At 51.8% G+C, this 25,147-nt stretch overlaps 1 protein-coding gene across 2 annotated transcripts; it reads right to left on the reverse strand.

Moving 5' to 3' along the window:
- Positions 1–2,163: 2,163 nt before the first annotated feature.
- Positions 2,164–24,148, reverse strand: siah1 (siah E3 ubiquitin protein ligase 1). 2 transcript variants are annotated; one of them, XM_064335475.1, is made up of 3 exons: positions 23,991–24,148; positions 11,952–12,008; positions 2,164–4,502 (listed from the first exon to the last, which is right to left on the reverse strand). In XM_064335475.1, exons 2-3 carry the CDS (start codon positions 11,959–11,961, stop codon positions 3,652–3,654), a joined length of 861 nt encoding a protein of 286 aa, XP_064191545.1. In that variant the 5' UTR covers positions 11,962–12,008; positions 23,991–24,148; the 3' UTR covers positions 2,164–3,651. The 2 variants fall into 2 exon arrangements, with proteins under 2 accessions (XP_064191545.1, XP_064191544.1); XM_064335474.1 differs by lacking the exon at positions 23,991–24,148 and adding an exon at positions 13,464–15,347.
- Positions 24,149–25,147: the final 999 nt, after the last annotated feature.

The raw sequence follows: 25,147 nt of genomic DNA on the forward strand, positions 1-25,147 counted from the left end.
GGATTTTACCAGTGTCCTGGCCATGTTCCCGTCCTGGCTTTCTAAAAGTAAAGCACCCCAAAGAATTTTGCGATACAAGGTCCCTCCCTCTCTGCCTCAGCTGGTGGTTGGTGAGGAGGTTGTGGTGCAATATTGCTGTTGTACCTCAGCCAGGTGTCTGGGATGCAATGGTGAGGTGAATTATATGTGCATATTCAATCCATTCTTAGTTATTTTACATTCAATAATTCATAGTATTTTTACTGACAAAATTTACTTCAGTCATCCCTGCTTATGAAAAGACTGACTTTGCTTAAAAATTCATGATTTGTGTGGCATTTTCTGTTGATTTATGCAATATTGAAATGATTGGATTGGAAGACAGCCTAAAGCTAAGATCTTAGCTACTTTGAAAATTAGATTCCTACCGACTGGCAGAAACATCAAGCACTGGTCAATGAAAGTAATGAAAAACAGTTCTTTTTACTGATAAATGTAAATAATAAATCTCTGATATTATTTGTCCTGATGCAAAAACATTGTCTGGTCTTAGCAGAAGTAGGCTTATCACCTGTTGACCTGCCAATAACTACTTCTGATTCTACTTCTCAGACTTTGTCATTTAAATTTGAGTTATTTTTCCCCCTAACTGCTAGAGTTACTGATATACATTTTGGTTAAAACAAATAGACCGTGTTCTTATCTGTTGAAGGCAACCTTGAGGAACTGTGTCTTTACCTTCAGAGGTTCAGGACAAGAACGCCACAGAGAACACGAGGCCGTAAACCTGGCCACGTCGGAGACGTGTTTTGGAGACACGGCAAAGCTGGATGGCGGTGGTGAAACAGGCGGAGAGGGGAGGGCGTGTTGGGAGAGGGGAGGGCGTGTTGGGAGAGGGGAGAGCGTGTTGGGAGACGTTCTCAGATGTAGGGCAGCAGAACTCCAGCCCCGGAGCTCAAGTTTCCCGAGGATTTCTCCAGACTTAAGCCCCAGACGCCACCGTTCCTCAGCTGTCGGGGTACGAGGCCTCTGCTCCTAAGACAGAGGAGAGAGAAAAAAACAACCCCGCACGATCCGACTGCCAATCACAGCCGACCCCAGACAAAAGCCTCAAGTGTCTGTTTTTAGCGAAGATTGGCCGTATGACAAGATAATGTTCGGTTCTGCGAGTTGCAGTCAGATTATAGTACGCCAGGGTAACTTACAGCAAAGACAAACGGAAACGCCAATTTGCATTCTTAATATGAATGACCGCCTAGTCATACCTAATTTTAAAAAAAAAATGTGTAGCTCCTGTAGTCTGAGCGAAGTAGGTCACTTGACAGTAATTACCATTTCCTCTGCACAGTTTCGCAGTTCTTGCTGACTGAAAATACACCTAGCTGGCACTCTTGCGCTGACTCAACCTCTCCGGTTCTGGTAAACTGCTGCGTGGTTTCCTGGTTCAAACCAAGGTGGCAAGGTGCTTACAGGGACAGGGGCGGGGTGAAAGGATGACATCAGCATGAATAAGCGAAACTCTGTACAGGCCAGGGTTGCCTGGTGTGGGAGTGATTCAGTCCACGGCACAGCTCTTCCCCACCCATCTTAAGTGGATCCCCCCTTATTGATCAGGACCCTGTAAGCTGTGTATAAAATTTATGTGTGTGCTTTTATTTAAGGCTCACCGAGGCTTTGCACGTATTTTATGAATACTGCACACGTGGCAACCACCACAAAGACATCCCCTAGTCCCAAAACACACAGCCATTGCTGTAGTGTGAACTCATCCCCATTCCCAAACACCCCTCTCTCCCAGCTCTGAACGACCATGTCCAAAACACATCCCCACCCCCACCCAAAACCCAACCTGGCAACCTACCACCGCACGGCTACCTCCACTTCTCACGAACACCTGCAAGAGCCTACAAGACTCTTTCCCCACTGGCTCTCGCACGGGTGGACTCTCTCTCTCTCTCTCTCTCTCTCACTTTCTCTCAATCTCTCTCGCTCTCTCTTCTACAGAGGGAAGGGGGGATCCTGTTAGGACCTGTTCTAGATGGAAAGCTGGAGGAACGAAACGATCCCCCCCTCTTTTCTACGCCACATTCCTCAGATCTCCGTCGTCAGGCGGAGCTCGACGGGATCGGGCCGAAACAACCGACGACAAGAGCGTTCGAAAATAAAACGAGACGCGACGAGAGGTATGAAAAAGATAGATTTATTTAATGGCAAAAAAATAAAACAAAAACAAAGGAACAAGAAACAAAAACTAAAACGACGAGACTAGCCGTACAGAGAGGGCGAGAGCGGGAGAGAGGCTGGGGCCAGCGGCACCCAGTCATAGGAGGTGCTTGGCCCCTCCGCCCTCCTCCCGGCTCACGCAGACCCAACTGACGAAACGAGGAGAAGAGAGAGAGAGAAAAAACAAAAACACTGGAAAGTAGGGGGAAAAAAACAAAAACAAAACAAAAAAAACCAAGGTCACAGAACGACAGCGTGAAGAACGTTACAGTCTACAAACACTGAAGATTAGCCACAACTTTACAACAGCTTCAACTTTTCCTTTTTCTTAAAATGCATTACAAAAAAAAAAAAAAAAAAAGATAATCATTACAATTTGAATAATAATAATAATAATAATAATCGTAATAATAATATTACAATGTAAATGGCCCCCATTCTCGGGCAGGTCTCGAGTGGTTTAAGCAGAAATTGTCGGGACTCCAGAGGACCCTTCATCTCGGCCGCCAATCAATTCAAGTTGCAGGACCTCACAGGGGGGCGGGGACACGAGAGAACAACCCATAATAAATCGAAAAAAAAAATAAAACGATAAACAATAAACGGAACTTTCATAAAAGTTAGTGTTTCACTTTGAAATGCAACTTTTTTTTCTTTTTGAGGAAACCCCACCCCCCCCCTCCCCCTCCCCTCCCCCTCAGTTTACAGTCATTCCTCCAGCACCTCCCAGCTAAAACAATTTTATTCTAATATTATAATAATATTACTATAATAATAAAATTAACTGGAACCCCCCCCCCTCCTCGCTTGCGCACACACGCAAAGTGTCTATTCTGCGTGTGCGTGAGGGCATCTTCCGGTCTCCTCAGGAAAAAAAATTATATTAAACAATAAATGCTTAACCGTACTATAATAATTTCACACAGCTATATATTCAAGCTGAAGGTTGAAATTAATTTATTGAAAATTAAACTCAAGGAAACTGTTTGCTGGATGTACCAAGCGAGCAACTGGGCAGATTCAAAAGGCTAACCGTAGTCCGAGCTCCCGCGCTCCGAAACGTGGAAAGATTGCGGTCCGATCATCTGCCTCGTGCAATGACGGTTGTGTCGCTGAGCATGCCTCCACGCATATTTATAAACACTGTACTACAGACCGTTACCGACAAGAGCCTCCTGGCACAAGGATACTGAGAGGATGGTAGGCTGCGACAGGAGCTGACCATCTGGTTTGCGCAGAGAATCTGCGCTAGGAAGCTGGCGAACGGCTTGATACGCTGGACAAACACAAAGTTCCTTGGGTGAGATCTTCAACTTTTTTTTAACGGATGAGAGCCCGAGGTAATCCCCTTAGCGCGCGTGCGTGCGTGTGTGTGTCTGTGTGTGTGTACGGTAGGCGCACGTCCGTCTGTCCGTCAGTCGAGTCAAACTCCGCCCTCCCGCCCCGCCCTCAGCACATGGAGATGGTGACGTTGATGCCCAGGTTGCCGTTCTCGGCGAAGAGCTGGGCGATGGACGTGTCGAACACCAGGCAGTCGCTGTTCATGATGGCCGTGGCGATGCCCTCGTGGATGGAGCGCGGCGTGGCCTCCCAGGTGAGCCGCCGCCGGTGGCCGTTGAGCTCCAGGCGGTAGGCGAAGTTCTCGGCCTGCTTGCGCGTGCCGATGAGCTGCACGATGGCGAAGAACTGCTGGTGCCCGTCGTACTTCTCCTGCTTCTCCAGCACCAGCATGAAGTGGAAGCCGAAGCAGGACTGCATCATCACCCAGTCCACCGCGCCCGGCAGGTTGATGTCCGTGGCCAGGAAGACGATGTCCTCGCCCTGCAGCGTGGTGATGGACTTGTGCTGGTGCATCAGGTGGGGCATGACGGCGTCCAGCGAGCCCTGCCACTTGCAGGACGCCCCGGGGCAGGGGCAGGAGTAGGGCCGGAACTCGCACAGCTCCTCGTGCTCGGCCTTCTCCGTGTGCGGCAGCGTCACCTCGCAGCCCGACGAGGCGTACTTGCAGGGGAAGAGCACCGAGTTGGCCACCTTCTCCATGGCCAGGTTGCGGATGGAGCCCAGCGGCCCGCGGCAGGTGGGGCAGCAGGTCAGCTTGGGCCGGCAGTTGCTGCAGACCAGGTGGCCGCTCTGGCACTGCAGGATGGGCGGCAGCACATAGTCGAAGCAGACGGGGCACTCGAACAGGCTGGCCAGGTCGCTGTTGGACGCCGTGGTGCCCGAGAGCGCCGGCACGCGCTGGGACGGGGCGCACTTGGAGGTTCCGGTGGGGAGCGCTGCAGCGGTCTGGCGACTCATTTCTGCGGGACAGACAGAAAGAGAGAGAGGGAAGGAGATGGGGGGAAAAGGAGGGAGGGAGAGAGGGAAGAGATGGGGGAAAGGAGGGAGGAGAGAGGGAAGGAGAGGGGAGAGGAGAGAGAGGGAAGGAGATGGGGAGAGAGAGGAGGGGGAAGGAGATGGGGAGAGAGAGAGAGAGAGGGGGAGAGGAGAGGGGGAAGGAGATGGGAGAGGAGGAAAAGAGAGAGAGGGGGAAGAGAGAGAGATGGAAGGAGATGCGGGAGAGACAGAGAGAGAGAGACGGGGGAGCGAGAGAGGGAAGGAGATGGAGAGAGAGAGGGAAGGAGGAATAAAAGGAGAGAGGAAGAGAAGGAGAGAGAGAGAGAGAACATTAATAATCATTAATTTTAGCCTCACATAAATATGGCACATGAAAGTTATGCAGATATGGATTTCATTACAGATATGGTCTTCTGTGAGAGTAATCAATTGTTAAAATGTTTTTATTTTTTTTTTTACTGGATTACACATGCACTCAATTATATTGAACAGGCTAAATCAGAGACACACTCAGAAATAATTAGAAAAGGCAACGAAAAGGATTTTCTCTGCAGTTGTTGAACATGACATTCAAATGCAGGAATAGATTTGGAACAGGAGTGACAGGAACATTGCTTCCCAATATGCATTAACGGCTGACTGGCTGACTGAAAACCATCGCCAATCATCTAACTTGGGAACCGTATTTTATGAATCACTGCATACTCCAACTTCAAGCACAGTTATTTTACGTCAAAATCTGCTGTAAAACTGCAGTTCAAGAAACGTTCCTCATCATGCTGTCTTTGGCGTATAGTTTTACTCCAGAAATACGTTTCCGGATCAATCCGGAAAAACAGAATCCCCGTTTTTCACAACTATATGTAAATACAGGTGTTTATTCATAAATGTGGACCACAAAATAATCAGAATTAACCATCCAATCAAGGTGCTAACACTCAAAATGCTGCCTGTGTGGTCTTGAAGGAACATAATGCCTTTCCCTCAATTTTTCTGCATTGTGGTTGCACAATAGCCAATCAGGGGCTAATCAGCGAGCTACTTGGTAACCGGTATCCAAGCTTATTGTTGCATAGCAGCCACTGCACTGGAGATCAATACAAATGTGATCACCTAAGACCGGTGGTGGGGGGGAAAAAAAACAAATGTCCCAGGATGCACTGGTGCGGCTCAGCGAGAGGGAACAGGGTGTACCGTCCCCGTCCCAGACGCAGTGGGCCCCGAGCCGCTGGAGCGGGCTGGGCTGCGCGGGGGGCTATTTTTAGCCTCTGGAGAAATCCGCAGGTTTTAACAGCCGCGTAAAAAAAAGAGAAAAACAGAGAGATGCGAGACGGGGAAAACGGACCCAGATGGCTGTGGAAGTGCTCGCGCTTCCTGTCGAGCTGTTCCCATAGAGACGTGGGTGGGGGGGGGGGGCGGGTTTGGTGGTGGTGGTGGTGGTGAGGATCTCGTGCCTGTGTCTCCCCGTGAACGCGCCCCACCGAATCAAGCGTCCTCCTCCTCCCGAACGTGGCCCCGCCCACTCCGGTCACATGCCCGGCGAGGCCCCCCGTGCCACGGCTCCTTCAGCCGCCGTTTTTTTTTCTTTCTGGGATCTACTCGCTCTCCTGGCCCGCGGCCGTACCTCACGCTCCTGACAGCCTTAAGTGCGATTCGATTTGCTCTGCAAACGAGAGCGCAGAGATAAAGCCCGCTCTCGGGCGGATTTGATTTGTTACGCTTCGCTTGGACCGTGCGACTGAAATGCGTTCCAGGTGTTGCGCGATCGGGCAACGCGGAGACGGGCTGAAGAGCCCAATCTGCGGCGCTGGAGAGACAGCGCGGGGAGCTCCAGCTTCACCAAAACACTGCCGTGGCTCAGCTCTCAACCAAAACACACAGCACTGGGCTCTTTAACGAAAAAACAACACTACTTCTTAAAGCGGCCTTAACTTGGCTCTCAAAAGAAATACACACATACCTTAGCCCCTAAAAGCACAGACTTAACTTTGATCTGAAAAACAGACACGAATGAGCCCTTAAAAACACCAACTTTACTTCTCAAAACATTGAACTTGGCTCTTAACAAAAACGCGTACACAACTTTGCTCTTAACGGATGCAACAACACAGCTTAGCTCTTGGAGCACAGATGCAAATCAATACTTCGTAAAAATACGGTCAAAACTTAGCTTTTAAAACAGACTTAACTTGGCTCTTAAAAACAAACACACACACAACTTTGCTCTTAACAACAACACGCCCATAACTTAGCTCTTAAAGCACAGACTTGACGGCTCCTAACACAAACATAATTATCTATAAACAAAACAGAGAAAACACCAACTTAAACTGTCTTAAAGCAGATTAACTTTAGCCCTTGAGGGCAGAGATATGCTTAGATAAGTTTGCTAAATCAAGCACTTCGGAGAAATGAGGCAACTAATTGTAAAAAACACAAAAAGCAATGGTGCCGTTTTGCACAAGAAACCGCTTTGAGAGATCGGAGATCCAGATATCAGATATCTGACACACCACCTCACAGTTATATACAGTTAAGGGAAGAGGGAAACGTACAGCTAGCTTAAAACATTAAGCTTCGTCCAGCTATACGCATGAAGAGGAGAGAGAGACTCAGACTGTACCCTGTAGTGTACAGACAGAACCTGAGAGTGGGCACCGCCATTATGGATCTGTTTCACATCAAGTCAAAGGAGGATATGCAGCTTCAGCATCCTCCATATTTTGTTAAACTGGTGCTCTTCCACACATTGAAGGCTCATCCCTGCTTTGTCACTTTGAAGGCACCTGGCTTTCCCACCATTTGGCTTTACCAACATGTGCAACAGTAAGGCATCATATGAACAACCTTGACGGACGACAAGACACAGAGACGCTATGTGAGTGAAAGTCACTTAGCCTCCAAATTGGCAATGAGATAAAGCGTCAAATCAGACCTGCCAATGTCTGTTTCTGAGGTAAGATAACGGGACTCGGCCTAGCTTTAAGTGGGGACAGAGCAGAAGGAGAACGGCTGCGGAATGGGGCGGGGTTTCATGGAGTTGGCGGGGTCTGGACACTGGGGCAGAGAGGAGGGGAGGGTTACAATTGGTCTGTCTGGCTCTGTGCCTGTGCCTGTTTAAGAAGCCCGCCCACACACACACACACACACACACACACACACACACACACAGACAGAGTGTGTGGGAGACAGAGACTCTCGAATGGCTCCCGGACCAAAGTTTGGCTGCGCCACTGTTTACAACAGCAGTCATTTGTATATCTGTGAGTCCAGATCAGCGCTTTCCAATGCAGGCGAGCTCTGAGGACCGCTTCATTAGGGCGATGACAGATGTGCTGGAGCGACACGTGCGTGTGTGTGTGCGTGTGTGTGCGTGTGTGTGTGTGTTTGTGTGCGTGTGCACGCTCCGCCCGTAAAAACATCTCCCCGATAAAGGCCGGTTTATTTTTACACATCCCAGATAGCTTTTCTGAGTGCCTGAGTAAGGGAACCAAATTAGAACCGGGCAGGACAGAGACAAGGGCATCTGCAGCAACACTGACCAATATGAGGCTGGAGCCAGCTGGGAATAGTTCCACTGTGCGTGTGTGTGTTTGTGTGTGTGCGCTTGTGCATACATGTGTGCGTGTGAGAGAGAGAGAGAGACAGAGAGAGAGAGACAGAGAGTGTGTGATGGCGTGTGGGAGAAAGACTGAGAATGTGTGAGTGTGAGAGAGAGGAGGAAGAAAGGTAGGAGCTGTAGAGTTCAGAGAGCACTTTCTACTCCAAGCCGTGTTCCACTTTCGACTGTGTGTCTAAAAGCGGCAGGGTTCACTCACTGACTCATCAGCTCATGTCGTTTTGTGGAACAGCTGTCATTTGTCATTTTCCGGGTGTTACCGAGTTCGCCATGGTAACCGCATGCGGCTGTGAGCGGCACAGCCAGCAGGGCCGATGCCACGGCCACACGCCCATGGGCCATCGCTCAAGGCTTCGGGCACCTTGGGCGGCACACCCCAGCTTTAAAAGCGGGCCACATTCGCACTGTTTCCAGGAAACACAAATACCACAGGCTGCGTTTAATGGGATTACAATGCTCAATTTACCTTTGGTGCATTCCCACAATCGATACCTGAGCGTGTTTCAGTGCCTTTTATCATCCGCATCAATACAACAGGACGCAAGCTTATAACAGCAGCAGAACAAACCAGGAGCGTGGATTAAGCTGAGCTGGAACAAGGATGGCCACAGCATGGCATTCTACGAGACTCAAAGGTGCAGCACGTATCTCTGCACACTGTTTTATTATTAGAGTCGTATTATACTTGTGATGTTACAGAATCTGTGTGTGCGCAGCTGGCAGTGTGCTTGTAAGCGGAAAGGTGATTACACAGCGTGGCCCCTGGGGAAGTGGCCCCTGGATGCTGGAGGGATGTGTGCGTGGCCCCTGATAGCAGAATCCCTGCAGAGGGAGAGCTTTTCCTTCCACAGCACCAGCTGGGAGAACAGCCTGATGCAACAACTGGAAATGGTTTCACACGGCGCACTGGGAGAGGGAGAGGGAGAGGGAGAGAGAGAGACAGAGAGAGAGAGAGAGGGGGGAGCGGGAGAGGGAGAGGGAGAGAGAGAGAAGGGGGAGCGGGAGAGGGGCTTTTTCCTGTGTGTGTGTGTGTGTGTGATACTGTGTGTGTGTGTGTGTGTGTGTGTGTGTGTGTGTGTGTGTGTGTGTGTGTGTGTGTGTGTGTGTGTGTGTGTGTGTGTGTGTGTGTGTGAGTGCTTGTGATACTGTGTGTGTGTGTGTGTGTGTGTGTGTGTGTGTGTGTGCGTTCGCATGCATGCGTGCGTGAGTGAGAGAGGGTGTACATGTGCACACGTGTAAAGCAGCGAGTGGTACTGTGGGAAAGGTCTGACTGATGCAGAGATGCAGAGCAAAGACATCCTGTGTGAGTCGACAGTAGCGAGCCCGAGCAAGGATACCAGCACTCTGCTGCACTCCTCTGGGTGGAGTGAGTGTGTGTGTGTGTGTGTGTGTGTGTGTGCTTGTGATACTGTGCATGTGTGTGTGTGTGTGTGTGTGTGTGAGTGCTTGTGATACTGTGTGTGCGTGTGTGTGTGTGTGTGTGTGTGCACAAGCCTGTGTGAGTGCTTGTGATACTGTGTGTGTGCACGCAAGCGTGTGTGAGTGCTTGTGATACTATGTGTGTGTCGCAAGTGTGTGATGTTGTGATCGTGTGTGGTTGGTCCAAGGTTTTGAGTGCTTGTGATACTATGTGTGTGTGCGAAGCGGGTGATGCTGATAACTGTGTGTGTGTGTGTGCGCAGCTGTGTGATGCTGTGTCTGGTGTGTGTGTGTTGTGTTGCCAGAGTGTAGTAGAATTCCTGTGCATGTTTGTAAAGGGGGCAGCTTGCTCGGTCCCGGGCGTTTTTGGGTGGGGGGTGGGGAAGAGATTCCAGTATTCCAGAGAGAAAATGCTGTGACCTGAGAGGTCAAACTGTGGCACTGCTATTCCACAAACAGAGAGAGAGCCAGAGGGACAGAGATCACAGCCATCAGCCCAGACCCATCTAAAGCCCGGCACGGCGCGCAGCAAATAACTGCCCCCCCAACCACGAGGGCAGAACTCAGGGGTTCCACCCATACCCCCAGGACAGGAGTTACCGAGGAAACGGCGCTGCTCCCGGCCCTGGGGGGGGCCGCCCCATGTCTCCCCCTCCATTAACGGAATGATCAGAGGAGCCGGGGAGCAGCGCGGGCCCTGCCCTAAACCAGAGGGCCCCGCCCCAGGCCGGAGGGCCCCGCCCTAAACCAGAGGGCCCCGCCCTAAACCAGAGGGCCCCGCCCCAGGCCGGAGGGCCCCGCCCTAAACCAGAGGGCCCCGCCCCAGGCCGGAGGGCCCCGCCCTAAACCAGAGGGCCCCGCCCTAGACCGGAGGGCCCCGCCCTAGACCGGAGGGCCCCGCCCCAGACCGGAGGGCCCCGCCCTAGACCGGAGGGCCCCGCCCCAGACCGGAGGGCCCCGCCCTAAACCGGAGGGCCCCGCCCTAAACCAGAGGGCCCCGCCCTAGACCGGAAGGCCCCGCCCTAGACCGGAGGGCCCAGCATTAGACCAGAGGGCCCCGCCCCAGGCCGGAGGGCCCCGCCCTAGAACGAGGGCCCCGCCCCAGACCGGTAGGGCCGCCTAGACGAGGCCCGCTTTAGACCAGAGGGCCCCGCCCCAGACCGGAGGGCCCCGCCCTAGACCGGAGGGCCCAGCATTAGACCGGAGGGCCCCGCCCTAGACCGGAGGGCCCCGCCCCAGACCGGAGGGCCCCGCCCTAGACCGGAGGGCCCCGCCCTAGACTGGAGGGCCCAGCATTAGACCGGAGGGCCCCGCCCCAGACCGGAGGGCCCCGCCCTAGACCGGAGGGCCCAGCATTAGACCGGAGGGCCCCGCCCTAGACCGGAGGGCCCCGCCCCAGACCGGAGGGCCCAGCATTAGACCGGAGGGCCCCGCCCTAGACCGGAGGGCCCCGCCCCAGACCGGAGGGCCCGGAGGCGGCGCCTCCTGTTCACGCGCTCCCTCATTGGCTGTTCAGTAAGCAGGCTTAATGCAGAGCAGCTGGACACCAGCGCGCTCCGTAAACACACAGGGTCACACGCACCCGTTTCAGGGGAAACAAGCCCGCTCTCCCCTCGCCTCGGCACAGGGCACGCTCACACCCCACGCGCTCTCTCGCCGCATCACACCCTCACGCACGCTCTCGCCTCCCCTCCCCTGCACACTCCGCCTCACGACACACCCTGCGCATCACCCGTCACCGCACGCATCACACCCTCACAAAACACCCTCCCGCATGCTCACGTTCTCCACATCGCTCTAGCACCATCGCCCTCCCAAACGCTCCCGCACACACACTGTGCCCGCCCCACAAACACCCAGGAGGCCATGAGCATTTAATTCTTTAAGCTGTTAAGATCACAAATATGTGATTAGAATGTTCTTAACGGAACATTCTAATGCTGATGTCACAATCACTCCTGGTCACTCAAAGCAAAGGAGCTCTAGAACACCGACTGAGAATTCTGAAGGAACATTCCAAACTCCTACTCTTCCAACGGACAATGATGAGCGAAGGAAGAGGGCCCATAAGGCACTAAGCCTGTGTACGCAGACTCGTGGGGCGACATAGCTCACAAGTAGACGATGTTGCGTCGGAAGGGTTGCGGTTAAACCGTCGGGGTGTGAGTTCTGAGCAAGACACCAACCCTAGCTTGGCGAATGAGAGGCATCATTGTAACCTTTGGATAAACCGCTATAATGCAGTCCACTTACCATACCAGGGAATCAGAGGCGCGGTACAGTCAGAAGAGGGTGTCGGAGCACCAGGAAGAACCCCCCCCCCCAACCGAACGCACAAATGGGCACAGGACGACGGCCATGCAGGCAGCCTTACCTTCGTCCATAAGATTTCCACTGAAGGCTTTCTTCTTCTCTGGAAACACAGGGCCCTCTGCAATGGAGAGAGAAACACGCGGGTGTCACAGCAGCCCACAGGGAAGGACAGACAGCACGTATGCGCCTACGGCACGGTCAATGAGCTAAGGCCAGTTCTCACAGGTAGGACCAGCACGCCTATACAAACACTCCCAGCTCCAGCCTCAAATCTTCATTTTTACAAAAGATGTCACTTAAAAATCGCGGGTGGACAACACTTTTCCAACTGCATGCCAGAGGACGTCGCTTTCATTCAGCACAACCAGGAAGGAAACCACAAACTGCCACCGTTTAAACTGACACGAGCTTATTTCGCCCCCTTGTGGTGCAACGAGGCACTGTCGCTCACTGCAGAGGGAGCTGCTAAAACCCAGTGAGCAGGCTGATCGAGTGCCAATGGCGTACAGCACTTCTACGGTCAACAAATTACTGTGGGGGGGGAGGAGGGGGGGGTCAAGCAGCACGTTCCGCTCCAAATGAGAAAGACACATGGGATTGCGGTTGTTGCAGGCTGCAAAAAAACTGCTCACGCACCCTGGCATGCGACAGGTCCCTGATCACTCACAGAATGTGTGCTGATATACACACCATACACACACACACACACACACACACACACACACTCAGAAACACGAACACACACGCAATCCAAAGTGCAGCTGGCTCCTGGCCTGACTTCACTGCAAACTCCTGGCACATAACCCCGGCCAGCAACTAGCCTACGTTTACGGCCAAGCGGCAGGACACATCCGCGCCAGAAGCACTGTAACATGCCAGAACAACAAATCTCCCTGAAACATTACTGAACAGTAAAGAGAGATAGAGTACATGAGAGAGTATGAGAGTACAAGCACCCATTACAAAACAACCTTCAAGTGCTTTCTATCCCGATAGACCCACATAAGAACTTCCAAGTCTGCCTAAGACAAGAAACTCACACACACACACACACACACACACACACACACACACACACACACACACACACACACACACACACACACACACACACACACACACACACACACACACACACACACACAGAACCTACAGATACTGCAGTGTCCCTGCCCACAGTACAGTCAGAAGGGAGTTTGACAGTCCCCCAAACCCCAACAAACCCAAGGCATTTTGGGTACTCCGCCCCCTTTAAACACACAAAAGGCGGGGGGTTACCACGAGGACAGAGAGCTTGGGCCGAGAAGACCCAAAGACACACGCCTCACACCCCTGGGAGGAAGGACAGGGTGGAGGGAGAAAAGGATGGGGAAAGAGAGAGAGAGAGAGATGGGGATGGGGGAAGAGGGGGAGAGGGGGATGGGGGGGAGAGAGGGAGAGAGAGAGAGATGGGGATGGGGAGGAGAGAGGGAGGGAGAGAGATGGGGATGGGGGGGAAAGAGAGAGAGAGAGAGATGGGAGGAGGGGGAGAGAGGGAGAGGGGGAGAGGAGAGGGGCGGGCGCAGCGCGTTACCTTTACTCTTGGCGGCGGTTCGAGCCGCGATGCAGGTGAAGGCCTGCAGCAGCCGCTTCCAGGAGCACGCGGGCGGCAGCCGAGCCCTCGCCGTCATGAGGGGAGGCCGCGCTCATCCTCGCGCTTCTCCATGGAAACCAACCGCGCCCCCCCCCTCCCCTCCCCCCGCCGGCTCCCCCCCACCCGGGGCCCACGGAGCCGGCCTCTGCCCCCCCCACGGAGAGAGGGCCCCCCCCAGGTGGGACAGAGCAGTGACACGCTAGCCCCGGTCTGTAGCAGCCAAAACCCTCGCGCGCAGAAAAAAAGGTGAACCCTCCGGTTCCACAGCCTCGGTATTCACTTAGTCACCGGCCCGTTCGCGGATCCAGAGCCCTCTTTAAAAAGTACAGACCGAGGAACAAAAAAACACCAAACTAACGGCGAGCGCGAAGGGGCGAAAGGAAGGGGGGGGGGGGGGGTTAGCGAGGGAGGAGCGCAGAACAGCTACCAAAACACAGTCCGCTGTAATCCAGGAATGTTCCACTCGGTCTCCGGTTCCCACAGCCTGGCAGGAGGCGGGGGAGGAGGTCCAGAGAAGAGGAGGGGAGGGGAGGGGGGGAGGCGAAGATCGCCGGAGCCCCCGCCTGGCCTCTCCCGCCTCGCGGAGAGCGCGGCCGACGTCCCTCCCGCCGAACAGCCCCACGGGTCCCGCGAGCGGAGCCCGGTCACGGTCACGGTCCGGTCCGGTCCGGCGACCGCACGGTTCAGGTCAGTGATAGGCTGGCTGTGCGGGGGGTGCCAGGTGTAGCGTACGGTCCCGTTCCCCTTCCCAACCGCTCCTCTGGCTCTCTCTCTCTCATTAGTGCTGCTCTCCTCGCCTGAGCTGCTGAGCAGAGTGGAGCTGGAGAGCGAGCAAACAAGCAAGCACCTCTCTCCCTCTCTCTCTCTCTCTCTCTCGCTCTCTCACTCTCGCCCCCTCCCTCTCTCTCTCTCTCTTTCCCCAGCGGGGCCCGGCCCGGCCCAGCTCAAGTTACTCGGCCGAAGGCTCCGCCCCCGGCAGGCCCGACTCCGCCCTCCTCCCTTCTTTCCCCCCCCCTCCTCTTCCCGGTGTCCAGACAAAGGAGGGGCAGGAGAGTCGTCCGGGCCTGCCCGGGGCCTCCAAAAAAAAAACAAAACAAAAAAAACACATGCCCCACGCCCATCTCCCTCCCCACAACACAACACAACGCGAGGGGTGTGCTTTTCCCCCCCGATAAAACCCGGAAAGGCTCATTCCTCACAGCCCTGAATACCCCAGCCAGAGGCGCGGGGCGCCGTGACAGCACCCGCAGCTCAGCACTCTGACAGCTGACCGCGGGAGAGAATGTTCTGCAGTAAGAAAAGGGAAATACTCGAGGCCCGAGGGTCTGGAAAAACACGTATTTCCTGCTTGACCGGGGGGAGGGTGGGGAGGGAGTCTTGTCGCTCGACCGGGAAGGTCGGCACGCGGCGGCAGCCGAGAGGTGGCGGGAGCCATTAATCCGCGGCATTAGGCCCGCATTATTCCACACCGCGCGCGGTCATAATCATCGCCATCAGCAAACCCGCCCTCCGGGCAGCCATTATCACAGCGTATATCCTTCAGTGACCTCACAAAGAGAGAGAGAGAGAGAGAGAGAGAGAGAGGGGCTGGAGACTTATGGCTTTTGAATTGGCCTGCAGTAGCGCTTGCACGCTCCGCTCGGAATCCTCCTACAATGCCCAATAAAAAGGCGCTGTAAAGGCCACTGGAAGCGCGGCTGTCAACAGCGTGAGCCCTGGGAGCGAACAGAAGGCCCCAAGCACCACCTGTGATTACTAAAAACACAGCCCCTCCCTGCGTGTTCTCTCAAATAACCCTCTCACCCCCACCGCAGACACGCACGCAAGCACAACACAAACACACACACTCATACACACACTCACACAAACACAACACACACACACACACTCATACAGACACACATGCACGTACACACACTCACGCAAACACAACACACACACACACACGCATACAGACACACACTCACACACACACTCATACAGACACACATGCACGTACACACACGCACACAAACACAACACACACACACACGCATACAGACAGACACACACACACTCATACAGACACACATGCACGTACACACACTCACGCAAGCACAACACACACACACACTCATACAGACACACATGCACTGTACCACTCAAACACACATCGCATACAGACACACAATCTTAAGACAGACACAAAACACCCTTACCATGTAGAGACTACTACACAGACACCGTTCAGTCTACACCAGTAGGAGCTGTGCGAACAATATAAATCATTGCTGATATGACACCCACTCAGCAGCAAGGCCTCGCAGCTTCCGTGCCAATGACAAAATTCACACCATCACACAGGAGCTGTGCGACCTCGCTGCTGATTGGCTGTCATATCAACACCCAACAGATATTATTGGTGACGCACTTATTCCAGGTGCATTAGCGGTCACTGATCCCTGGTCGGTGGAAAATCTCCACTTCCTGTTCACCCCTGGGCATATCAAAATAGTAATAAGACGGTCATTACATCACATCACTTATCGCGTAGGTGCCCTACCAAAGGTGATTAGCGAATACTACTCAGCAGCAGCCAGAAAGGATCCACCAATCATTGCCAGCGTTGTCCCATTGATAGTCACCAAGGAAATCTATGATTGGTGGACCTCCTGTATGTTTTGTCTATTGAAAAATTTACATCACAACTGTCTTATTCCAATATTATTATCCCTGTTCCCACCTCAGAAACAAGAGCCAATAATCAAGGACCAACTACTCAGCGGCTGGCTGGAATCTGGAGAGAAGGAACCAGCAGGCGTGGCTCTGCCCAGAGGTGCCATCAATCCAGCATCACTAGGGTCTGTGGAAATGAGGAGCCAGGGGGCATACATGGTACTTCAGCAGCCAATTAGAACACAGCTGTTAGCCCGCAGTGTTTGTGATGTCGCGTCACAGATAATTACCGCAAACAAATGGGCTGAAAGGCCTCAGCCTGACTAGCACAGGTTGGCCAAACCACCATTCAACAAAACAACCTCCACTGATCCAGTGAGCTGAAGGGCACCATTTTACCAATTTTTTATTTTTATCTTTTTTACTTTTACAGACATCAAATTTTATAATTTCGTCACCATCCTGTCGAGTGTGATGCTAGCAAATTAAACCGTGTCATCACACAGAAACGCACACCGGCACTGGTCAGGTGCGGGGGTGCAGAGGACAGGGAAAGGCTGGTCTTGTAACCCGAAGGTTGTAGGGTTCATTCTCATGAGGGGCACAGCTACTTGCTAGCAGAGGAAGGCACTTACGCCAAATGGCTCCGGCGAATGTGTCGGTAACAGTGACTAACGCGCTTCACTTTCCCGTCAGACGTTAGCCCCAGCCGTCATCCGCCCCGAGCGTTGCGCAATAGCTGGTGAATCACAGCGCCGGAGGGCAGTGGCCACGCGACACCTGCGCACAGAAGCCTGCCATGCAAAACCGCCCGTTTGCATTCAGGAGCAGCCCAGAGGCGCCGCTCGCGCCCGAAACCCGCGGCGACCGAGACGCGCGGCCTGGCGACGCGCCAACAGGATGCAAAAACGGGTTCCCGGCGGAACCTGCCCCCACCCACTCCAAACAGGACGGACACACACACGCGCACACGCGCACCCACACGCTAGCACGTGCGCCGGAGTACCGCTAACGCGAAGGTGAGGTCATCCCCGTCGTCCAATCGGAGACGGGCCTCGGGGGGGGGGGCGCGCCGCGGCTAGGCTTCCTTTTAAAGAGGAAGAGTTTGATCGGTCAGCGGCGATAGGGGGACTTCTAGAGTAGACGATGTCTGGCAGTCGAGGGTGCGTCAACCGCCCTGGTGTCGAAGTGTCCTAGCAGACACCTACCCTACCCTACGCTCTGGCGATGAGAGCATAGTAAGCGCTTGATAAAGCGCTATATAAGATATTACCATACTCTCCTGAGGTGCGAGCCTCGTGTATAACCCAAGTGCTGCCGTTTCCGGTTATGAGCGTGGGGCTGTCATCTGCGCCGCTACGCGCTCCCCGGGCCCTCGTGGTCGTCCCAGCAGGCCGAGGGGTCTGCCGCGAGTTCCCCGAGCAACGGCCGACTCCAGGCCCGTTCTGCCGCCTACTCTTAGACCAGCGGGAACCAACCCTGTTCCTGGAGATCTGCCGTCCTCTAGGTCTTCACTCCACCCCTAACAAAGCACAAACCTCACTCACAGCTAGAGATCTCGTTCAGCTGCTAATCAGTAGAATCAGGGTTGAAATGATAACCTGCAGGATGGCAGATCTCCAGGTAACAGGGTTGGTTACAGCAGGGTTGGTTAGACAGAGCCATCATTAATATCTCAAGACTGAGAGGGAGAAAAAAAAAGCCTAGCTGGGATATTGGCTCAACAACCTGACGAACGTGTTGTTTTCCACCTTTAATCCATATGAGGTCATCGGAAACAACCTCCGACACGCTGCTCTCCCCTCGGCCGACACACCTGGCTCGCTACTCAAAAGTTCGGGGAACCCCCTGCTCATTTTTGTTTTCGCCTTAGGAAGCATTAAGCTGTTTGGGCATGAAAAAGCAGGTGAGGAGAGCCAACCGTGTAATCAACTGCTTTAAACTGGCCAGCACTATTGCTTGGGAGGTGATTTGCTATGGGCCATATGACTGCGCCATGGGCCACCGTCACATGCTAGCGTGCTGGGAATTTCTATGGTGCTCTTAGCTGCTCGGTACTAACGTAAGCGAGAGTGAACGACTGAACCGTGCAATATTACATAATGTCCTTAGCTGTAATGCCACAATGTGCCTGGGATTAGCCAAGCGATTAAGAGCAGAATAAATCAACTACCCGCCCCCCCTGACAGCCCACTCCCAGAAGGCACTGTGACCCCCCCCCCCCCCCCACCCCCAAGCCCAACCCCTTTACAGGAGCTCTCATAAACACTGTAAGTAACCCAATGGAAGAAGTGCGCAGCTGACATTTTGGCTCTAGAGACGCTTTGCTGCAAATCTACTGCTGGACACAAAGGGCTAATAAACTAACAGGCAGGGGGCATGGCTGACAAGCAGGTGGGGTCCCGAAGGCCCGAGAGCCTGCTCTCCATTTGCACAACAACAGGGGTGTCAAAATCAACTCCTGGAGGACTGCTGAGTATGCTGGGGTCTACCCCCCCTCCCCTTTCCAGTCAATTACCCTGACCTAATTAGTCCAATTAGCTCATTAACGGTGTTCATTTACATTTCCCAAAATGCAATGCAGGGTAACATTGTTTTGGAGTCTTCAGTCTCCTTATTGAATAGACAGGGCTGGGACGAGCCAAAAGAATACCCTGCTGGATATTGGCCCTAGCAGGTGTTTTGTACCGATGTAGCTGATGTAGCCTATTCTGCCGTGCAGCGCTGTTTTGCAGCAGGTCAATTTCGGTACCTGTGACGTGTTAAGAACTGGATCAAACCGGTCCAGTAGCCTCAGCCTCCGATAGAAATAACCGAGCTGCCGGAACACTCTGGAGGACCACCTCACATGCATCAAGTAGGTCACAAGACAAGATACAACAGTCTCTAAAACTTCAACTTCGACAAGTTTCACACCTTGAAGCCAACAACTGGAGACCTGCTTTAAAATCAAACTCTACTGGGGGCGGAGGGGGACTTACATTTACAGAATGGAATATGAAGAGCATCTCTTGTTTGGTTCCCCGTTCAAAATTGACCTTGTTTCTGTAAGGCGGTTTACAGAAGTGTTCTCCTTATCAGACCTCCAAAAGAAAACAGACTTCACTGTGCTGACAGGAGGTCAGCAAGTGTGAATAAAGAGATAATGCTCAGTTGCAAAACATCCGATTGGATCAGTATTATGTCAAACTTAAGTTCTCCATAGTACAGTGTAATCATGTTTTGCATTGATGGAAAGCCGATGTCATGGAGAACAAGCTGGTGTCTTTGTTGGTGGGGTGCTGACTAAAGATCTTGATACCTATGGGTCAGCGCCCAGCCAGACACAAAGGTTAACCTGGCGTGATATGCTTACAGAGATAGTGAAAGCAGGATCATTGATACCGCTTTGTCCTGATTGCGTCTTTATACGATGACTTGGTGTTTCGCTTTGATCTCAGGGGAAGCATGCAATGATTTGGAGAGACTCGTTAACACTGTCTCCTGCGCAGATGCATTCATTTCACCACCCACATTTTGCACCATTGTATATCATCATAATTACTAAATACAATGAATGCAGGTTATTGTTCAGTGTAAGTGGGCATTCCAATTGGACTCTTACCACTGCACACCTAGCAGTTTTAAGGTCCTAACATACACACAGAACTCTGCACGCCACAGTCACCCACCTATACACTTGTGTCATAGCAGGATACACAATTGTATTCATGCAGGCTCCACGAGCCAAAGACATGTCAGCGTCTACCAAGTTAGATGGCCATCTGTATAGAGAAACACTACTGGCTAACTAACCGTTAGCACAGAGGAAAGGTTAAAGCACTATTTGAGAGTCAGATCAAGACGACGCTAAATGAATCCCGCTCCAGTAGCACCGACTCCACGCGTTCCTTCGCCACTCAGATACTTCCGCCGCTTGGTTTGCGGAGGGGTTTCTTACAGTTGGTGATACTGACATGACAAGTTCTGGTTTCTTGCTGTTGGTGACTGTTAGACGTGCCATTTGGTGCATGAGGAGTTTCCTACAGTTCTTCTTCTTTGGATTTAACAAGTCAAGGCCTTTACAAACACAGGGAGCGACGTGCTTCAGTACTGCGGTCTCTCCAGCTGTAAGGGCTCTTTTCTGAAAGGCCACTGGCTGTTCTCTGTATTGTGCTGCTTGCATTAACGTCTTTCCTTTCTCCTCTGTATCCAACATGAGGTGAAAAGACTGAAAGGAGAGAGGGATAATATGAGAGAGCAAATCTGACTGAAGAGACGAATGACTCTCGAATGCGCAGGACAGAATCGAGTGTTCCCTTCAGCAGGTAAAGAGCTTTCTACCTGTAGTGTTGTGCGTTGTGTTTAGAAGCCTGATGGCAATCCCCACAGAGCTGTGCAGGTCCACAGGGCACAAACAGGTGAGAAAGAGATGCAAGAGGTGCAAATAGGAAACACCTTAAGAGGTTAAGAGAGCCTACCCCAACCCCGCAAGCGCCGCCTAAACCACTTCCTTCCTGTCACGGGGATGCAGCGGTGAGGAAGGGGCGGGGGTGTGAGGCGGGGGCGGGGCGAGGCGAGGCAGCACACGTGCCGTCACATCCGAGAAAGCGCCGAGGTCTTTGTCACGGGGCCGAAGAGACGGATCACGAGTCGCCGGGACGCCGCTCCGAAAAACAAAGAGCGACCGTGTTCGGCCGCGGGTAGCGAAGGACCAAAACACGGGCGTGGCCAGAGCCGCTCCTCGTGGCTGAACTTGAACCGGGGGGGGGGGGTTTCCATGGCGATGGTCACCTGCCGGTCGAGAACTACGCAGGCGAGAACAGTGGACAGTTTTTTTTTCCTGTGTTTGTACCCGAGCGCAAAAAAGTGCTGACGGAGCAGATGAAGGCCGTTCTCCTCCTGCTATAAAACTCCCGTCAGAGACGCTGACCCTGCGCTTACCCCCCCCGTTTCCACGCTCCAACCCTCCTTACCCTCCCGCCCCCGCGGCCGGACACTGACAGGGGAGCTGGAGACCGCCATCCCCCTGGAATAAAAACCACAGGGAAACAGTCCAGGAATGCTTCGAAATGACCTGAGGGGAGGCGTGTCACAGGGCGCCATGGGGATGCCCACGTTGCCGTGGAGAAAGGAGGTTAAAGGTTGGGAGGTGAACGGGCACATGCAAGCACATACCCTGCTTTACGCAAGGGACAGATGGCCAGCTACCTCTAGGTTCAATACGATTATTATCCAAGATGTTGCCTGCTACCAAAAGGACAAGCGAGAGAAAAGGAGAGAAAGAAGAAAAAGAAAAGGTGAGAGAGAGTGAGGAAGAGAGAAAGAGAGGGAGGGAGGGAGGAACAAAGTGAGACTGAGGAGGGAGAAAGGTGTGAGCTGTTAAGAGTTCAGAGAGCACTTTATACTTCAAACTGCATTCCAGTTTCAGTCTAAAAGCGGCAGGGTTCACTCACTGACTCATCAGCTCATGTCGTTTTGTGGAACAGCTGTCATTTGTCATTTTCCGGGTGTTACCGAGTTCGCCATGGTAACCGCATGCAGCTGTGAGCGGCACAGCCAGCAGGGCCGATGCCACGGCCACACGGCCACGGGCCATCGCTCAAGGCTTCGGGCACCTTGGGCGGCACACCCCAGCATTAAAAGCGGGCCACATTCGCACTGTTTCCAGGAAACACAAATACCACAGGCTGCGTTTAATGGGATTACAATGCTCAATTTACCTTTGGTGCATTCCCACAATCGATACCTGAAGTGCATAAAGTCATGAACGTGTACAATGTCTTGCATCCACATCAATACATGGATCAAGCTCACAACATAGTACCCTATCGAACTTAAGGTGCAGCTGGTAACTTAGCACATTATGCATTTATTACTCTAGTTAATTGAAGCTGCTTATAATGTGGCCTCAATGGGCATGTTATGCAAATACATAGCTTCCCCGTTAGCTGTTTGCTTTCATAACAAACAAGCTGGTGGAGGACTACTGTTCATCTGAATGCAAGCAGTTCCTGGACAGCCCTTGGAAAAGTATCACTTACAGAGCCGGACTCACAGAGAGGACATGGGAGACCACAGGGAGACCGCTGGAAAACCGCTGGTCCAGCTCGGAGCCGCAAACACGAAAAGGACCCAATAGAAAAATCACACTTAGTTATATGAACTGGATTTTATTTTCGGCTAGTGGGCATTATGTCATATCCACAATAGCTGGGCGGGCTTTGGGTGTACAGACAGACTGCATTTAGAACAGGGCGATCCAGGGACTGAAACGAGAGCTTTCCCCACGCCAGGAAAATTAAATGCGCCAGCAGAATTTCAGTACTTTGACACATTACGTCATTATCGCGCCAAAGCTTATTGCACTCTAGATGAAAGGCCAGGTCTGTCGCCGACATTACATTCTTGGGTTAAACGAGGACATTGTGCTCATTTCATATGCTCCTCCCCAATGTCGATACAAACGACAGAAAGATCCAAGCTCAGCTAGCCTAGTCCACCGCCAACGTTGACGTGCTTGCCTAGAGTTCAACACTGTCGTCTTGGTGATGAGTACACACAGAAGCCTATCTTTTAAGTTAAGCATTTTCCCTTTGACAAGTAGCTAAAGTTACGCATACGTACCCCAATATGCCTTTTGTTTAACGGGGTAGGCCAAAATTAAGGGAACATGCAAACGAGCTCAATTTCCATATGAATCGCCGCCTGCTCAAACACTAGAGACATCTGTCAACAAAAATCGACGTCGTGGGAGGACAACCTGGTCTTTTGTCCCCCTTTACTTCTGCTGCACGAAGAGTCAGCTATCAACACGGTGTAAATTAACAAACGGTTTACCAGCTATACAATATCGCTGCAGTGAACATAACGTTACTGTATTAACGTTAACAGTGATTCCTGACGATGAAGCACTGGTGTTTCTACCAGCTAGCTAACCACAATGTATCAAAAATGCCAACTCGTAGACAGTTAACCTGTCTAGCGCAACAAGCAAGCTAGCTTCCCATCTCCCCAGAGCACCACGCTGTGAAATCGGCCATCTAATTACACACCCAATCAAAAAGCTTATTATATTCTAGCATAGTTGACCATTTGTTTATTATGTTGACACAGCATTAAACACGTTGCTGCACATATCAGAAACAGCCAGTGCTACACGAGTAACACGCATAGCTAGCTGCCTCGTTACAGGGAATAACGTTACTAGCAAGCTAGCTAGACTAGAACCAAGCCGTTTCACCCCACAGTTTCCAGACACATAGCGCTAGGCCGCGGCGCTCCGGCACCGCCTCCCCTTGGGTCAGCTTTCACACGGACATTCGGCGCAGCCATGCACACACAAAAGCTGCACAAGTCAAACACTGCACCCAGAAAACCACAACACAGTTTAACCCTTGGCATTACACACCCACAGCTAGCCAATAGTTTGGGAAGCGGACAGTATGTTCTCACGTCAAACTGAGGTGCCATATGTAACATTATCGAGCTTGCTAACGTTGGCCATCACCAACATCTTCACTCACGGATCATTTTGAAGGTTATCTTATTTTAAAAACCCGCTGCATAAAGATATAGTTTAAAATATGTCATAAAGCAATGCATCAACTTGAATGATTCGCCATTTAAAAAACTGCCCGCTAGTCACCTCTTCTCTGGATTAGTCTCTCAGCGAAATGAATTAGTCGGTTTAGCTAGGCTAGCTACACGACAGGCAGCTTCGGCTAGCTTGCTACTTGTTCTCCGTGGAAACACAAAGCAAACCTCAGTTGGTATCGAATGTATTCCTACGAGAAATCCCTGCTCGGATACAACCGGGGGTCGGCCGCTTACCTCAGAAGAAATGTCCTCCTTAATCTTTTTAATTTGCGTGAAATAATCCGCCAGGGATACCACCCGTATTTTTATCCTTTACTCGTATCGGTGTTTCTGTTTCCACATTGACGCGGCTGTCGGTCTCGGTCCTGCGCACTGACTGTTGTTGAAATACTTTTCCACGGGAACTGCTCTCGCAGCTGACGGGTACGCGCGATTTCGCAGACATGAACGCGCTGCCGATCGTTTTTTACCACGCGACTCTGGAAAGCATCTGCTTTGCTATTTTTAAAATAAGTTGCGATTTTTTGTCTTATCAGCCTATTCGTATATACAATGAATTATGAATATCTGCAGGTGCATATATCTAAGACTAAGTAAAGATTATTTACAATGCAATAGATAATTTATACAATTTAAATGCAAACATGTATATCAGGAAAATTGATTCATGTTATGTCTCCATAAGAATAATATCTAGTTGTCTATATGTGCAACCGAATTACATATATCAGATCAGTGTATAGTGCAGAAATATGCAATGCACTTTAAGGCATCTATCTGAAATAGCTTATACCTTCTGTTTGGTGTTATCAGCTGTGTCTCCAAGTCCAAGAAGCATTGTTTCTGGATCAATGCTGCAGATTTTCTCTGCAGTGCTGGTTTTTTTCTTCTTTCTTTTACTTTCTTTTTATTTTGTTAAAACTGGTCTTCTGTTTTTAAATTGCTCAGGATTTGAAATGTAACGGACACCAGTCAAGCAGTTATCCTATTTTCTTTCCAGAAATGGATGATTCTTTTATGTAGGAAAGTGGACTGTGTCTACTGTTCAATCTCCAAAGACTAATGCATCAGCCTTTTGGAATAATGACATGAATGTCATGGCTGCAGTGATGCAGTCTGTCTCAATGGTTGTGTAAGGCCTTTGGGTAGTTTTTTCTCCTCTATGCAGCCAATAATTTGACATACAGTATAATTGAATTCCAGTGCGCCTACACCCACCTTTACCAATCTACCTCCATCTCACTACTTTAAAGTTACTGAATTATTAACCAACCCAGGACGTCAGGCACTGAAGCCCATCCAAACTTAGCAACAGTGATACCTTTAGCTGCAATGTGCTCTTTGTCTGAATAGATACAGTTACACAGACTCAGCAGCTAGCCTCTGTGTGG

The sequence above is a fragment of the Anguilla rostrata genome, chromosome 5, assembly GCF_018555375.3.
Source record: "Anguilla rostrata isolate EN2019 chromosome 5, ASM1855537v3, whole genome shotgun sequence".
Lineage (NCBI taxonomy): Eukaryota > Metazoa > Chordata > Actinopteri > Anguilliformes > Anguillidae > Anguilla > Anguilla rostrata.